The sequence below is a fragment of the Bolinopsis microptera genome, chromosome 2 (genome assembly GCF_026151205.1).
Source record: "Bolinopsis microptera isolate Bmic1 chromosome 2, MBARI_Bmic_1.0, whole genome shotgun sequence".
Lineage (NCBI taxonomy): Eukaryota > Metazoa > Ctenophora > Tentaculata > Lobata > Bolinopsidae > Bolinopsis > Bolinopsis microptera.
Genome location: NC_087073.1, coordinates 22,550,993 through 22,567,228, shown reverse-complemented (window position 1 = coordinate 22,567,228; position 16,236 = coordinate 22,550,993). Strand labels below are relative to the sequence as shown.

The 16,236-nt window shown below is 38.9% G+C and overlaps 2 protein-coding genes across 4 annotated transcripts in view; one reads left to right on the top strand and one right to left on the bottom strand.

The window, feature by feature from the left end:
- Positions 1-1,175: 1,175 nt before the first annotated feature.
- Positions 1,176-15,359, top strand: LOC134811488 (uncharacterized). The gene is made up of 3 exons (XM_063818333.1): positions 1,176-1,921; positions 2,730-2,844; positions 14,033-15,359. Exons 1-3 carry the CDS (start codon positions 1,180-1,182, stop codon positions 14,709-14,711), a joined length of 1,536 nt encoding a protein of 511 aa, XP_063674403.1. The 5' UTR covers positions 1,176-1,179; the 3' UTR covers positions 14,712-15,359.
- Positions 14,989-16,236, bottom strand: part of LOC134811487 (kinesin-like protein KIF2A) — a 53,427-nt gene continuing 52,179 nt past the window's right edge. Inside the window, exons 15-16 of one of the 3 annotated variants that reach the window (XR_010159817.1) lie at positions 15,234-16,142; positions 14,989-15,036 (exon numbers count right to left, since the gene is read on the bottom strand). Coding sequence is in view for 2 of the 3 variants with exons in the window: in XM_063818332.1 (XP_063674402.1) it covers positions 16,032-16,142 (111 nt within the window). In the remaining variant the exon portion in view is untranslated. Of the gene's footprint in view, positions 16,143-16,236 lie in introns of all 3 variants that reach the window. The other 2 variants (XM_063818332.1, XM_063818331.1) reach the window with 2 other exon arrangements.

The following is a 16,236-nucleotide window of genomic DNA, read 5'->3' as shown; positions in this document are numbered from 1 at the left end:
TACATACAGCAGAAATAATTCTCTGAATTATAGTAGAGATGGCACAGTTACTGGCAAACCCACATCAAAACGATTAGTAAATTACAAAATTACACAGCACCATACATAAAACCCTGTATAATGAAAACAGTACCTGAGCGAAGCTTCGTGTTATTTTTACGTATTAGCATTATATTGGGTAAAGATCATGAGTACTTTAAACCGAGCTGACAAATAGAATTACCGCTCTCAACTATCATTCATTCCAGTTCCAATGATACGAGTTATTAAGTTAAATACACCCCAGTGAGTGTACATTGCTTCTATTACTCTCTTTGTATTCGAGTATTTGAGTAATTGCTTACACAAGTGTATTGCATGTTTTGTATGTTTTGCCTGTTTTGCATGTTTTGCATGTTTTGCATGTTTTGCATGTTTTGCATGTTCTGCATATTTTAGGGGCAGTTACCGTGGTTACCGTGGTGTCTGCACTCTGCAGTTCACGCTCCAGTGTTTCAATTCACCAATTGAAATATTTTGGGTGCTTCTAAAATATAAATGTATGGTTTGATTAAGTGTTGGGTTACATCACCCATACCCCCTTCTTCAATATTCAGGAATGCGTCTTGCTAATAATTTCATTTTCGTTCTTGGCGATAATTTGTGTTATTCGAGTTACTGTTCAGTGCAAGCCCGCGCAGCCCGCTAGTTAGAAGACCTGATATATTTTTCGGACACTTTTCTTGTAAGTCTATAAGTAAGCTTACCAATTTTTGTTAAAGTTGGATGAAGGGAAGGTTACTCAATAAGTCAATACGCATTTGTTTCAAGAATTTTGTGCTGGCCGAAATTAGACGATGGCGCACTACCTAGTACATATGTAGTATGTTTGTATATATGTAGTATGTTTGTATATAATATGTAGTATGTTTGTATATATGTAGTATGTTTGTATATAATATGTAGTATGTTTGTATATATGTAGTATGTTTGTTTAAACTCAACATTCTTTCAGTCTACTTTTAACAATAATACCCTAACATTGTTTAGATGTCGACTTAAAGTAAAGCTTCGGTAAAAGTCAAAATCATTTTTATTACAGCAGTGATCTTTGTCATCACGCACACGGAAATCAGATCATTATCATTAATAGTACAGTATAACACGATATCAGATAACTCTTCTCTTACAGCCCATGTCATGATTTGTTCGCTGCTGCTGTTGTATGCTTTATTTCTGCGTGTCACGCCAAGAAAGAGGAAAGAGGAAACCTCAACATTGGAGATCATAGAGGGGCCTCTGCACGCAATCACGTCCAACCCCACTACTTCATTTGATACATACTCTAAAACAATATCATTTCCTACCACCAAATCTCCTACAACTTCCCATTACAACCACGACACTGCTTACAACTACAGCACAGTGCAGCCAGTAACAAACAAGGTCTTCACGGCTGAGAATGTGGTACCACCCGAGCGTACAAAAACTAATCTCACTTTCATGTTCTCCTCTATGAGCCCTCTACCATCCCCCAGTTCTTCAACCCCTACTTTAACACAGCTGCCTAACCAGCCCACTGGCCATGTGACTACAGCCCACGTGACTACAGACCACGTGACTACAGACCACGTGACTACAGACCACGTGACTACAGACCACGTGACTACAGACCACGTGACTACGTACCACGTGACTACAGACCACGTGACTACAGACCACGTGACTACAGACCACGTGACTACAGACCACGTGACTACAGGACAAAACGTCACAAAGCAATCTGAGAACGGGACTAAGGACAACAAGGAGACGATGGTTTGTGACGAGTGCGCATTAGCGAGAGCTCTGGGTTACTTGATCAGTTGTTTGGTGGTAGCAGGAGTTCTTAGCAACCTTTTCTGCTATCTTCACTTCTTGAGGAGGGTCAACGGAGTTACAGGTAACGTCAAAATCACGGAATGAATAATATCACAGTGCTGGCAAGCACGGTCGTCGCCCTTATACTCACTATAATAAGTATACTATTATACCCCTTCACTGTTTTTCAGGCATTAAGACTCACCGAAAGTAGTTCAGCAGGCATATTAAAAGTGCAAACAATTCCAATTCAAGGTCAAAGATGACAGGAATAAAAATTGTTATGTGGAGGTTTTTTTAATTTGCGCAAAATACGCGCCAGCACTGTTATACGAAATTCGGTAAAAAACTACACTAGTAGATAGATAAATAGATAGATATAGTGAAGCTTATATCTATTTATTTATCTATCTACTAGTGTAACTAGTAACTTTTAACTACTGCCGCAGTTAAAAAGGGTAGGAGTATTTACCCGCTCAGTCAAAACCCGCATTAGGTGAACAATTATATTCGGAGTGCCCTCTCGTATCCAATAGACATAGTCATACCCTGTCCTATACTAGAAAAAGTCCAAATTGGGTTCAGTTGTCCGGTAGCCCGTAGAACAATTCCTTTTTCTGAAAAGAGTCTTTTCATTGTCGCAATAAACGCGATCAAATCACGTGACTATAAACATTAAAACAATGTTCTGATCCGAATATTAGAAAAAACGAATCGTTCGCTCAGTAATTTCAATTGTCTCCATTAAGACAAGGAAGCGTATCCGTACCCTTTCAATCTTAAAATAAGTCGGGGGAAATTAACTTTAAGTAGCTGGAAAACAAAATTGATGTCTGCATTGTTACTCCCCCACAAAATGAAGGATCGATGTCTGTATTGTAACCCCGCAGGATTGATGTACAGCGTGTTTACTCTGTCTGATGTGGTTATGTTGCTGTGTCTGGTTCCTGTTGCTACCTCCTATATACTCTACCAAGGGGCTGCCAAGTTGTCACTACCACTCAGGTAAACATTTCACCATTTTTAACTCCTATTTTATACACTAAAACTCCTTTTATACACTAAAACTCCACAGGGAAGCGTTTTTTCCCGATCCATGACTCAAAGTGCCAAAGGCACAAAATAGTCAAGGACAAGGTTTGGCGAACGAGGTTTTTTTCCGTATATGGTAGCCTGCGAGCGTTGTGCCTGACTGCGTACGTACGTGCCTGCGCCCCTGAACCGATCAAGTAAATCGTTAATTTCACCATTTACGTATCCCACTAAGCACTATTTGGTTCACAGGTTTTTCCTAGACTCCGTGTTAGGACTTTAGCTGTCTGTACCAGTTTTTCGTTATCTTAGAATTTATTCCGCTTTTATTTTATTCCTACTCTCGATTCCTCGCTAGCAGTCCGGTTAATTTAGTACCTTTAGTGGGTCTCATTTAATCATTAGGTCTTATTAAAGAACCTCTCACCCTCTAAGAATACTCCGTTTGGAGATATTCCTTATTACGCTTTATGTTATTAATTTTCCTTGTGTTTGAATCCTGTCACTTTTTAACTCTTTTTAGTCTTTGTTATTTTCGGCCGATTTCTGCACTTTTACACTGGGTCATCATTCATAATTACTGGGATAGAGACGACTTAAATCAACATTTAAGGAAGCGTTTGCTTGTCTGACTTACTTCATTAGACACTTCTGGTCAAGGTTTGTAAACACCTTCTTCACTAACTCTTTGGATGTGACTCCCATTTTCATTACTTCTCCCCATACTTTTTACGCTTACAGTTAGCATCACAGTTTTTTGAACTGCACATTTATTTGTGTTACTGTTATAAGTATTTGTTTATCACTTGGTCTCGCACACTGAGTTGATGGTTCCTTCTCCCCATCTGGGAATGTTTCACTTGTTTCGGCGCTACATCGCCTTAGTTCCTCGGTTATTTCTAGTTTTTCTGCACAGTGCAGATATTTCGTGCGTTCACAGGCTGGCCAGCACCAGATCCTGCGATGGGTCTTTTATAGTATTTTTTCTTGCCATTTGTTTAATCTTCAGAGATATCCATATTTCCAGCATAACGTATCGTTTGTCGTTTTATCGTGTCTCCTTCATCAGACACAGGCTTTCTTTCAACATACCGTGTCGTATCATGCTTTATCGTCTCTCCTTCTTCAGAGACAGGCTTTCTTTCAACATATCGTGTCGTATCATGCTTTTTCGTCTCTCCTTCTTCAGAGACAGGCTTTCTTTCAATATACCGTGTCGTATCATGCTTTATCGTCTCTCCTTCTTCAGAGACAGGCTTTCTTTCAACATATCGTGTCGTATCATGCTTTATCGTCTCTCCCTCTTCTGAGACAGGCTTTCTTTCTGTATACCGTGTCGTATCATGCTTTATCGTCTCTCCTTCTTCAGAGACATGCTTTATTTCAACATACCGTGTCGTATCATGCTTTATCGTGTCTCCTTCATCAGACACAGGCTTTCTTTCAACATACCGTGTCGTATCATGCTTTATCGTCTCTCCTTCTTCAGAGACAGGCTTTCTTTCAACATATCGTGTCGTATCATGCTTTTTCGTCTCTCCTTCTTCAGAGACAGGCTTTCTTTCAATATACCGTGTCGTATCATGCTTTATCGTCTCTCCCTCTTCTGAGACAGGCTTTCTTTCTGTATACCGTGTCGTATCATGCTTTATCGTCTCTCCTTCTTCAGAGACATGCTTTATTTCAACATACCGTGTCGTATCATGCTTTATCGTGTCTCCTTCATCTATATGTATACTGTATAGTGAATAGGTAGATAAAGTAAAAAATGTAATAAAACGGTAGGAATAAAGTATACTAAGTAAACGTAGTCAACACGTCATAAAACGAACTGACCCAAACTACAATTACTCCCGCGTAATTTCCCGCGTAATTCTAGAACTCCGATTTGCGCCGCTGCAAAGTTATTATAAAACTAAATTCAACACGTGCGACAAATATTTCGCAACATTAGAAAAGGATGCCATAGGTCAAGCTATGGCATTAATATATTTCCACACCCAATACCAAACTTATTCTTTAGCCCATGCCTCTTTACCACTGATAAGTATATTTTACTAAGACGATCCCGTCTAAAACCCAACTCAATTAAATCATCAGTAAACTTCAAAACCCTATCAGAAAAAGCAACAACGTTATTACAGATCCTAGAATATCTCACAACCTGTGAACAGTACGTGCCATATAATACACTACTAGCTTGATTACTCATCAAAGGTTGAAACTTGACCACTTTAAAACCAAACTTATCCCTTTTATCATAAACTCTACAAGAAAACTTCCCCTCGCTATTTATCGAAATATCAAGATCTAATACATTGGCGGCACTATCTACTTCATTTTCCTTATTAAGAGTAAGAGAGTCTGGATATATTAACTTAAAATATTCCTCTAAGTAACCATCAGAGTTAAGGGTAGTAATATCATCTATAAGTCTAAATGTATTATTTAACTTCTTTACAATATAGTATCTACTTTTATACGTACTGTCTAGGAAACTGTTCTCAAAATACCAAAGTGTTAAGTTAGCAATATATGGACCAGGGTTGATTCCAATAGGTACACCGATATGTTGCCGATATAAGATCTCTCCTACTTTAAAGTAACAATTATCCAGTAGAAACTCAACACATTTAATCAACTTAACTTCATCAAAAGCCACAGTCCCATCTCTAAAGCTATTAACCCAAGCAGACCCTTTATCGTAAACAGCTATAAACTTCTTTTTACTATTCCTAAAGGCTAATTTAACAGTAAACTTGAGAGCATCCTTGATATCTTTATGGGCTAAATTCGTGTATAAAGTAGAAAAATCAAAAGTTTGGATGTTTCTCGCTATAGTACAGTCAAATCCGTCTTTTTGTCGGACAAAATTCGCAACAAAGCGATTTTAACGGGATATGGTCGGGACAGGTCCCAGGAATCATTCCAGAAAAGTCCCAAAGAATCTGACTTGAGCAAAATCCACAATTACCACTTTTTTACCACCTTTTTACCACTTTGGTTTTCCGCAAATAAGTCACGTTCTGAATATCCTAGAAGATTCTAGTTTAAAGCAGTGTGTTTAGAAAACAAAGGAGAACAACTTTTTCTCGGACAACTTTTTCAAAAATAAATTATTTAATTAATTAATTAAATAATTAGTAAATTTTCAAATATTTCAAAAATATATTTTGATACAAAATGTTCACAATTACATTACACGTGCCTCTCAGTGGGTGAGCACACTCTGTTCTCCGATCACAATCCAATCTTACTCAGCCTTTGGCATAGACGAAGGGCCCCTCAAAGGAATAGTCAAGCTCCCACTAGTATCTACGAGGAAGCTCCCTTTCGATACAAGATCACAGAAGAGGGTTTAGCCAACTTCACAAAATCATTTGAACAGCCTGAGTTCATTCAAAGAATCTCCCAACTGACCAAAGATGTCGAATCCACTCCAAAAACCCATGAGGCAGTTGAAGCACTGAATAGGCAGATTACAGAACTCATAAACGATGTCGCTAAAAAAGAGTTCGATATCTCTAAACAAACTAAGAATCCAAAGCCTAAGTTCGCCTCATGGTTTGACGGCAAGTGTCACACTGCACGACGCCTTTTCAAACGGTCAATAAAAATTGTCGACAATAATCCTGATAACCAGAGAATCAAAACACGGCATCGTGCCAACTCTAAAGGATATCGAAAGATTGTCAATAAGAAAAGGGATGACTTCTTCAATAGTCTTAACAAGAAGATTAAAAACGGTAAAACTATATCCTGGAGAGATTTCAAGAAGCTTAAGAACTACAAGAAGGAAGAAGTCCAAACTGAAACGGAGCAACTCAACTCTTTCCATCAGTTCTACTCTGAGCTATATTCTGACAATCATCCAACCGTAGACACTCTCACTAAAAGAGCTCTCCTCGAAGAAGCCAACGCCCTATCCGAGGGATCTGCCCCTAATGAGTCACTGAACAGCCCATTTACATCGGATGAGCTGAACGCTGCGCTAGGCGAACTCAAATCGGGCAAAGCATCTTCTTTTGACCACATCAGCAACGAAATGCTCCGGGGTCTGAGCATGAATATGAAGTCGCTCCTCCTCAAACTCTTCAATTTGTGCCTGGAGACAGGAGTCTACCTCTGGAGCAAAAGTGTGATCACACCAATTCACAAAAAAGGGTGCATCAGGAACCCTGACAACTATAGAGCAATAGCAGTCTGTAGCTGTATCGGAAAACTGCTCTCTACGATGCTGCTATCTCGGCTCGTTAATCACCGCCAAATCTCACATCCTGATCCACCCAACCAAGCAGGCTTTACCAAAGGAAGTCAATGCAATGACCATATATTTACGCTGATGTCCACCATAGAAAAATACAAGAAAGTCAAAAGTAAAATATATGCAGTGTTCATTGATCTTCGCAAAGCTTTCGATCTAGTCTGCAGACAAGCTCTCATGTTCAAACTAGCCTGCTATGGTGTCAATGGTGGCTACTACGACATCATCAAAGACATGTACAGCAAATCAGAGGGTCATATCAAGATGAATGGTAAAATAAGTGAAGCATTCAAGATCCTTAAAGGAACTGAACAAGGACACCCACTTAGCCCTGAGTTTTTCAAAGTTTACTTTAAAAAGCTTTCTGACCTCCTTAACGAAGCTACTGCGAACTGTCCGACACTCGCTGGACTTTCAGTGACTCACCTAGCGTGGGCTGATGATCTAGTAATCCTCGGCCTAGATCCTGAGTCTCTCCAAAAGTTGCTTACGATTATTGGGGACTACTGTAACGAATGGGGTCTGGAAATCAATATCTCCAAAACCAAATTCATGGTCTTCAATGGCAAAGGACCAGACATTCCAAATTGGCGTCCTTCCATTCACGAAAGAGATATCGAGATGGTCTCCAGCTACTGCTATCTTGGGATTATTATAAGCAGCACAGGGAAATTTCGGCAAGCAACTGACTCTCTATACCGTAAAGGACTTGGAGCTTACTTCAGCTTGAGAAGCACTATAGACCGGAGATTTGTTGATGCATCCTGCCTTAACAAATTATTTAACACCCTTGTTAAGCCAATTCTACTTTACGGCTGTCAAGTTTGGGCCCCGGTTCTACCCACCGTCAATAAGGTCCTCTCTAGCTTCAGCAAGTTTCACAATCTTGATCATGCGGTCTCTCACATCGCTAAACAGCAACTTGAGCAAGTGCATCTACGACACCTAAAATACCTTCTTGGTATAAACAGAAGGGCAGTCAATGCTACAGCCTGGGGAGAAACTGGCTCATACCCAATCATTATTGAAATGTTGAAACTGAGTACTAAATATTTCAAAAGAGTTATGAGCCTCCCCTCTACACAACTAGTCAAAGCTGCAATGACTGAGCAGATTAACCTCAAATTGTCATGGTTTGTAGGCATCGAATCAATCATCAAATCATTCAACAACATCGACCTTCTTGAAAGGAATTCATCGTCGCTGTTGAACGCAACCTCACTCGCAGACTCCTGCAGCCCTGATTTAATCACAGAGAACCTGAAAAAACAGTTCCGCGATTCCTGGGGTTCTCTTGTGAAAGATTCTAGAAAGCTATCATTCTACAGTGAAGTCAAAACAAAATTTGCATGGGAGCCATATCTAACCTATGCTAGGTCTTTTCAGGACAGAAGGGCAACCACACAGATTCGGTCCAGTTCGCATCACCTTAGAATTGAAAGGGGGAGATATGACCAAACTCCAATTGATGAAAGGACCTGCAACTATTGCGAGCTTAACAACAACCAGCTATTCATCGAGGACGAGAATCATATGCTCCATTTCTGCCCCCTAGGGAAGGGTCCTAGGGACAAATTTCAAAATCTCAGTGGAAACCTACTCAACAATGTTGGTAATGGTAGCTTCAATCTTGCCTCCACGTTCATGTCGCAGTCTGATTGCAAGGATACTCCCAGTGATGAGGACGTAAGTTTGATCAAACTCTCAACCAGCACCATTAACAAGATCTACAGACTAACCCTCAACTTCAAAGACAGTCTGAAAGCAGATAATTAGTTTCCTTTCTCAGTTTTCTTTTTTTGTATTCTTTTTTCTTTTTTCCTCTCCTCCAGCTCCCTTTTTTCCTCCCAGCTTTGAATCTGTGACGGATGTGATGGAAGGCTTGTGTTCACTTTTATCCCTACATGGGCTCCCGGCCGTGCGTCCATGTAGGAGCTGTGGGGCCTTCCGAGTGATAGGGTTACAGTGACTGCTAGTAGAGAAAATATGAAGGTTCCACCAGTAGACATAAGTATCGAAAGCAGGGCATTGGCTCGACCTCCGAGGCGGGGTATCCGCGAGGACCCTGGTCGTAATCAGCTCTGCACTGTTTCAGTGTATCCTGATGCCTGAAATCTCGGACACTGCCTACGTACGGGGTAGACAGCCACGGATGATTTTGTCTGTGAGCTTTTCATCACTTCCTGACATGAGCCAGACCTCAGCTGGATCCTTCCTTTTCCTTTTTCTTCACTTCCCGTTCAGTCTACCTCTTCATCATCAGTTTGAGTTGCTTCGCCTTGCATTCGAACTTAGCCTCGACAGTTCACCACGGCACCTCTTTTGGATGCCTCCTGCCGGGCAACACTAGCTCTCAGACACTGGCTAACTTACCGCGCACGGTTTAGTTTCTGTGTCTTTTCTGTGGCCGTGTATTCCGTTTTATGCCACCCTCTCTGCCGTTCTCGCGCCTGCGCTCACCCACTCCTCAGTGGGCTGTTCATTTGACAGAGTTACTGGCTGGCACTCCCATCATCTTCTCACTCACCATCACTGCCCAATCAAATGTATGCAATCAAAATCACTATACACCCATAATCATATGATCAAAACACAAAGCTTTGAAATATACTTTTTTTGTTTGAGATTTGAATAACGTTACTGTAATGTTCCAAATTATATTTTAAATGTTCAAAAAAAAAATGTTCATGAACTAATTTTTATAAAACTTTTGAAAATTTTCACTTTCAATATTTTGGACTTGTAAAATTTTCGAAATTTGTAAAGAATAACCACTATTTACCACTTTTTACCACATTGGATCTCCGCTAATAAAACGACTTCTGAATGTCGTAGAAGGTTCTAGATTGAACCGATGTGAAAAATCGCTTTGTTGCGAATTTTGTCCGACAAAGGCTTAAATAGGGACGGATTTGACTGTACTACTAAGCTATTATCATTAATTTTATCTAAAGCTTCTAAAATCGGCTTATTATTCAAAATGACCCAATTCCTATTAACTCCTGTTACTTTAAACAACATGTTAGTATATCTGCAGATCTCTGAATAAACAGCCTTTAAGGCAAAAGAAATCTTTACTGCCAAGGGCTTAATACTACAATTAGCATAAGAAATAACATACCTAAACTTTAAAATTGGCTTATGAAATTTAGGACTCGAAAACATGTGAGGTAAAATATCAATATTAGAATCTACTTTTATCCCAACGTCTTCTATGAACTTGAAAATATCTCTGTTAATATCACGAACTTCATGCTCCCCACTAACATCATCAATACCCTCATTAGATTGACACTCTTGTATAATATCACTTAAATAATAATGTTTACAAATAATAGCGACGTTCTTAGTTGCTTTGTCCACCGGACATAAAACAAAATATTTTCTGATAAACGCTAATTCTTCACAAGCTTTATCATTACTAAACACAGATTTCCGTTTAAGCTGTTTAGGATATTTCATTTTAAGAGCTTCAGTATTCTTCTTAACAATATCACTAAATTCATTAAACCAACCATTTAAACATGCACTATCGATTTTCTCTTTCCTACTCCAAGGTTTTAAGATTTCTTTAACATTATCTATTACCGAATTACAATTCTTATCAAAATCAATCGTTTTAGGTTCTTTATAAGAAGGACCTTTCTCTAACAGACTTCTCAAGGCGTCGTGCTTTACAAAATTAACATCCCCAGTCACAACATGACCACAATCCTGATTTACGAAATCAGTAAACATATGACATTTGCATTCTAAAGGTTCAGTGCCTCCCTTAACAACGTTATTATAATTATGTCACCGAAAAATGTTCTTAGTGTGCTCCTTCATAAACATATATGCTATTGAAGTTAAACTCCTTTCCCTAATAAGAGCATTTTCACTTGTCGCAACAACCGGGATAAAGATAATTTTACACATAATACACTATTGAAGTTAGTGCTTTTTTCAAGAATAATTTTATTTTTATAAAAATACAAAACTTGTAATACAAAAGTATTCTCTGATGTTGGGCCATCCCTTGAGTTGTGAAGCTCAGTTCTGCTTCTTATAGGTCTATATTGTGCATGAGGCTAGTCAAAAAATAATTTAACATCATCATCACCACTTGATGGCGTCATCAAATTAACCAATTTTGAAACTAAATCAATTTAAAACCATTAAGAAGTGATTTAGAGGAATTTAATTCTCCCTTTGATTCAATCAAGCTAGATGATTTGTTGTAAATACTGAGATCAAACTATCGATTTACAGGCTATCGTCAAACATGTTGCAAGGCGTCATCTTCAGTGACATAAGTCTAAAAATTGTAAAAAGTTAGTAAACCCAAAATTCCTTTTATTTTGAACACTCTTAAAACGGTTATATAAATAAAATTAAGATGTTAGGAGTAAGGGAAGGCCAAAAGGATTTATAATGTTTATTCCCAAAGGTTTTAAAGTCTTGAGTTGTTGGATGTATTTATGTTCACGAACTTCTAAAGTTTTAGGACTAGAATTATCAATAATTGACGCATTTTGTTAAAATCCTCCCTTTGTCTAAAGCCATGATCCAACAAATGTAAGCCCAAACTATATTCATCACTTGTTTCATCTACCTTATCACCATTTAAAAGTTTATAATATTTGACCCTATGTTCTCCAGTCCTAACCCGTAGAGAGCGAGTAGTGCGACCGACGTAAGCCTTTCCACAGAAACTACATTGGAACAGTTAAATGATGTTGTAACTCAGGCAGTTTCCAGGGGAAGCTTTCACCTTCTTGCCGTTCACTTTGAAATCATAGCTGCCTTTGACAAGTTCGCAGCATTTGCATCTTGGCTTATGGCATTTGCTGGTTGGACCATGTTTAGCTCCTAAAGCAAGTTCTTCCTCTTAGACGAGGCGAGATTTTAGGCTTGGCCCTGTCTTCTTGGTGTAACTGAATATTTTTAGTTTTTGGCCTTTAACTTCCACCTAACCATGCACTTCCAGTTCCATAGTTTCAGTTATTTTGAAATAATTGTTATGGAGTCGTAATCAGCTCAGCGAGACGTGCAGCATTTTTAGCGAAAATTATAGTACAGTGGAATTGTTTTATTCACATTTTTAAACGACCTTTAGTACAAAATTTGTAGCGCAATGCATGCACTATTGGGTCGCGCCGCGCATTTTCTCGCAACCACGTATGCAAATCGGCGAGATGCGAAGGATTGACATCGTGAATCAAGTACCAAATTTATTAAAATCGGAGGAAAAAAATTTTGTGCCAACTCTGAACTCATGGGACTTATTTGATTCACGATGTGAATCTTTGCAGCTCGGCGGGGCCATGGTGGTGCATCTCGCCGATCTACCGACGGTGGTGTGGTTGCAAGAAACATTATTTGATATGATGCGTGGCGCGGCTCGGTAATGCATCGCTCATTGTATAGTAGCGCGATGCACTACTGGGTCGCGCGCGCATCAAATAATGCTTCTCGCAACCACAAATCGGCGAGATGCACCACTGTGCCTCACCGAGCTGCGAAGGATTGACATCGTGAATCAACATCGCTCATCGTGTATCTTATTAGTATTACATAGACTATGGGGTCGTTCACACTTCACATATTACGTAATCAGCCGATCCGAGGGGGGAGGGGGGGTTTCCAAATGCTTACGGTTAATTACGGGGGGGGGGTTCCGGCCGTTGATTACGTAATCAAAATTTTCTTTTTACCCTCTAGAATAATAACAATTTAACAATATTTTAATTCAAATTCCACTCAATTTCACTCTGATAGTGATAAAATTTAGAAATTGATCGAATATCCAGCTATAATAGTAAGTAGTTTAGAAGGTGCTTGGCCGGATATCATAACAATGATTTCGGCTCATCATGATAAGATGATAGCATGATCAGGGTAACAGGAAACGTAGAGAAAAGTGTTTTCTATGAAAAAAGTCAAGGGGGGGGGTCAGGCCATGATTACGTAATATTGCTGTCAGGAGGGGGGGTTGGGTCTTGATTACGGTTGATTACGGAAGGGGGGAGGGGGGTAAAAATTGCTAAAATATTGATTACGTAATATGTGAACGACCCCTATCTTTAATTGACGATGTCAATTCTTCGCAGCTCGGCGAGGCCCAGTTAAGTAGCGCAACCCGCCGATCTAGCGTGGTTGCGAGAAGCATAATTGAGTGCGTGGCGCGGCCCAGTAACGCATCGCGCTACAAAGACCATCTATGACCCTGTGTGTTTTGTAAGTTAAGTTAGAATTGATTGAAATATAATTTATACAATAATAGAACTAGAAGTAATATAAGTTGTGTGATGTTGCAGGTTTTGTAGTCTCAGAAAACCTTACCACCCGCCGGGCTCGCTAGAGGTGATCGATTTTCAACAGCACGTTTGTCCTCGCTCGTCACATCAAGTTCACCAGCTTTCGCACGCTGCATATAGCCTAGTAGTCATGAAAAGGACATTACTTTGCAAAGTTTAAAAGCTACGATCTTTTATTTAGCCCAAAATCAAACTTTTCGGTTTAATTCAGAATCTAAGTTGTCCCAAATTTGGCTCCTGGGGAGCTAACTTTAAATTTACGAGACGGAAATTTTGTTGAAAACCGGAAGGTTCTATCTATTTTACTTTTGGAGATATCATTATACCCCTGCTGGTAGGGTTTGCTGGGGTATTACTAGTTCAACATTTAGGACGGTGTATGGTTCCACTTCCATGATTAAAAATGAGTCAGATCATGTTATCGTTTTAGGAAACTTTCAATTTAATAAAGATTTACTTTTAGTTTGTGAGAAAGATTAGGCAACAGATTTGTTAAGCTTTTAGCTATCTGTTGCTTAGAACTTGAGTATATATATATATATAAATATTATATATATATATGTTATCTCTGCTAATGATGCTATCTTGTCCCCCTCAGGTACAGTAAAGGTTGGCTCTACGCCTGGAACTTCAGCCTCCGTTTCAACATCTACCTCCTTTCTCTCCTCTCTCTAAGAGGAGCGACAGAGTCTCACCTGAAACCTGCCCCTTGTAAAGTGGCAGTAGGACTGATAGTGGGAGGAGGGGTTACCTTGTTACTCCTAACCCTCATCCCTCTGTTTCTTACCCCTCATTACGTGGTAGACTCTGCCTTTCTCATGTATGATGTAGAAATGAGTGTAGGTCTGGCGGTGGTGTATGATACAGTATTGGGGGTGCTGATACTTGTTACTTTTGGAGGGGTTATTGCTGGCGCACTGCCAAGTAAGAAGAAATATGCGCTGGTAACCATGGTAACTCAGGGTGTAGATGAAGGGAGTAAGGTCGTGAAGAAGAGAAAAGAGCATAATAAAGACGTTAGTAGCCACAGATTCTACACCATTATATTTTGTATCACCAACATGGTGTTTAAAGCACCTCTGCTATTCCTTCACAGTCTAGGTAGGTATGGGAGTAGGATCACCCTCAGTCCGCTATTTAGCGTTGTGCTTGTAGCACTGGTACTGTGTGCAGCACTCATGGACTCTCTTATGTACCTTATAGCCTCTATTTGCAAACAATCCGCAAAATCAGAGCATACCACCGAGAATCTTCAGTCTCGTGAGAACAGCGTGTAGTGTTACCTTAGTAACGTATAGTGTTACCTTAGTAACGTGTAGTGTTACCTAAGTAACGTATAGTGTTACCTAAGTAACGTATAGTGTTACCTTAGTAACGTATAGTGTTACCTTAGTAACGTGTAGTGTTACCTTAGTAACGTATAGTGTTACCTGGGTAACGTGTAGTGTTTAGTATAGTGTGTATAGCGTGTGGTGTTAATAGTGAGATTTAAGAGCCAGTTTATGTTTTGGATTGTTTAATTTATTGAGTAAGTCGGTTAACTACACGTATATTAGGATTGAACTTTTTACATGCTAGAAAATTAAAGCAACTTAGTCGACTCTCATAAAATGTAACTCCTTAAGTTTAAATCAGGGTGAACCCCCCGGCCCCCTTTAGAACATTGTGGAATGTGGGTCTATCAAAGATCGTGAAGAATTTTCAAGGGTTGAAAAAATGTTTAAATTATTGCCCAGTTTTTGCAACTAAAATTTTGTTGTTTTCGCGAATTTTTTACATATCTGAAGGAGAGAGTCGACTTTAAAACAATGAACTGTACACTTTACACAAGAATACATTTACACAAAAATCTTCATCAATTACCAAAATAAATTCGTCTTTTCATCAATGATAATATTAATATTTATTTTATCATCATTTTACATATTTCATCTTAATTTAACTTGTTCCTATAATTCCCCAGAAACAAAAAGGATGATGAGGTCAAGAAAGCAGTGCTCTGCAAAAATGTTACCTCCAATAAAATACTTTACAGCAGCAAACTGTAGAGTGTCCAATTAGCAGAATAATCCTGGCAAATATAGAGTAAAATGTAAAATACAAGGTCAAATCAGTATAGTATACTCGTACTATACACTGTATACGAGTAAGAAGGAGATAAACAATGTTACCTTTATGTTACTCCAATAATATTAATAAAGTTATTTTAAGGTATAATTCTGTTATATTCTGCTGATCATATTTCACTGAATCTCCTAATTTAATAATTTATCCCGCGATTATAAACTAATCTACAACATCTCAACTAATTATGAATTATCTAACATGAAATTAGTAAGGTTTATAATACATAGTTAATAATGATGTGAGTCCTGGTTAAACCTAGAGTTAGCTCCATTATTATAAAGAATTCTTGATTAAATTACACGAACATACTCGTCAATTTTTGAAATGAGTTGATGTCTACTTGTGGCATCAAATCGTTTCTTTCTTGGCAAATAACATATGACATTGAAGAATGCCCTTGAGTGGGGTTTGTCCATTGGTCTGATTTGTTCACGTAATAGTTCCTTTTTTGGTCAGATCTTAACCACTGTTCAATAAGCAGCTCGTAGCGAATAACACGCAACCTGAGCCCGCAGACTCTCCACACATTTGTTTTTACTCTCCAAAATAGTTTCTAACTTCTTTAAATACTCCCCAAACTCCTGAAACACAAGGATAAAAAGGATTCTTTTCAAAATGTTTTATTCAATCATGTTTGTGTATTCGTGAAGGACTACATGATCACCGCAGTTGTAA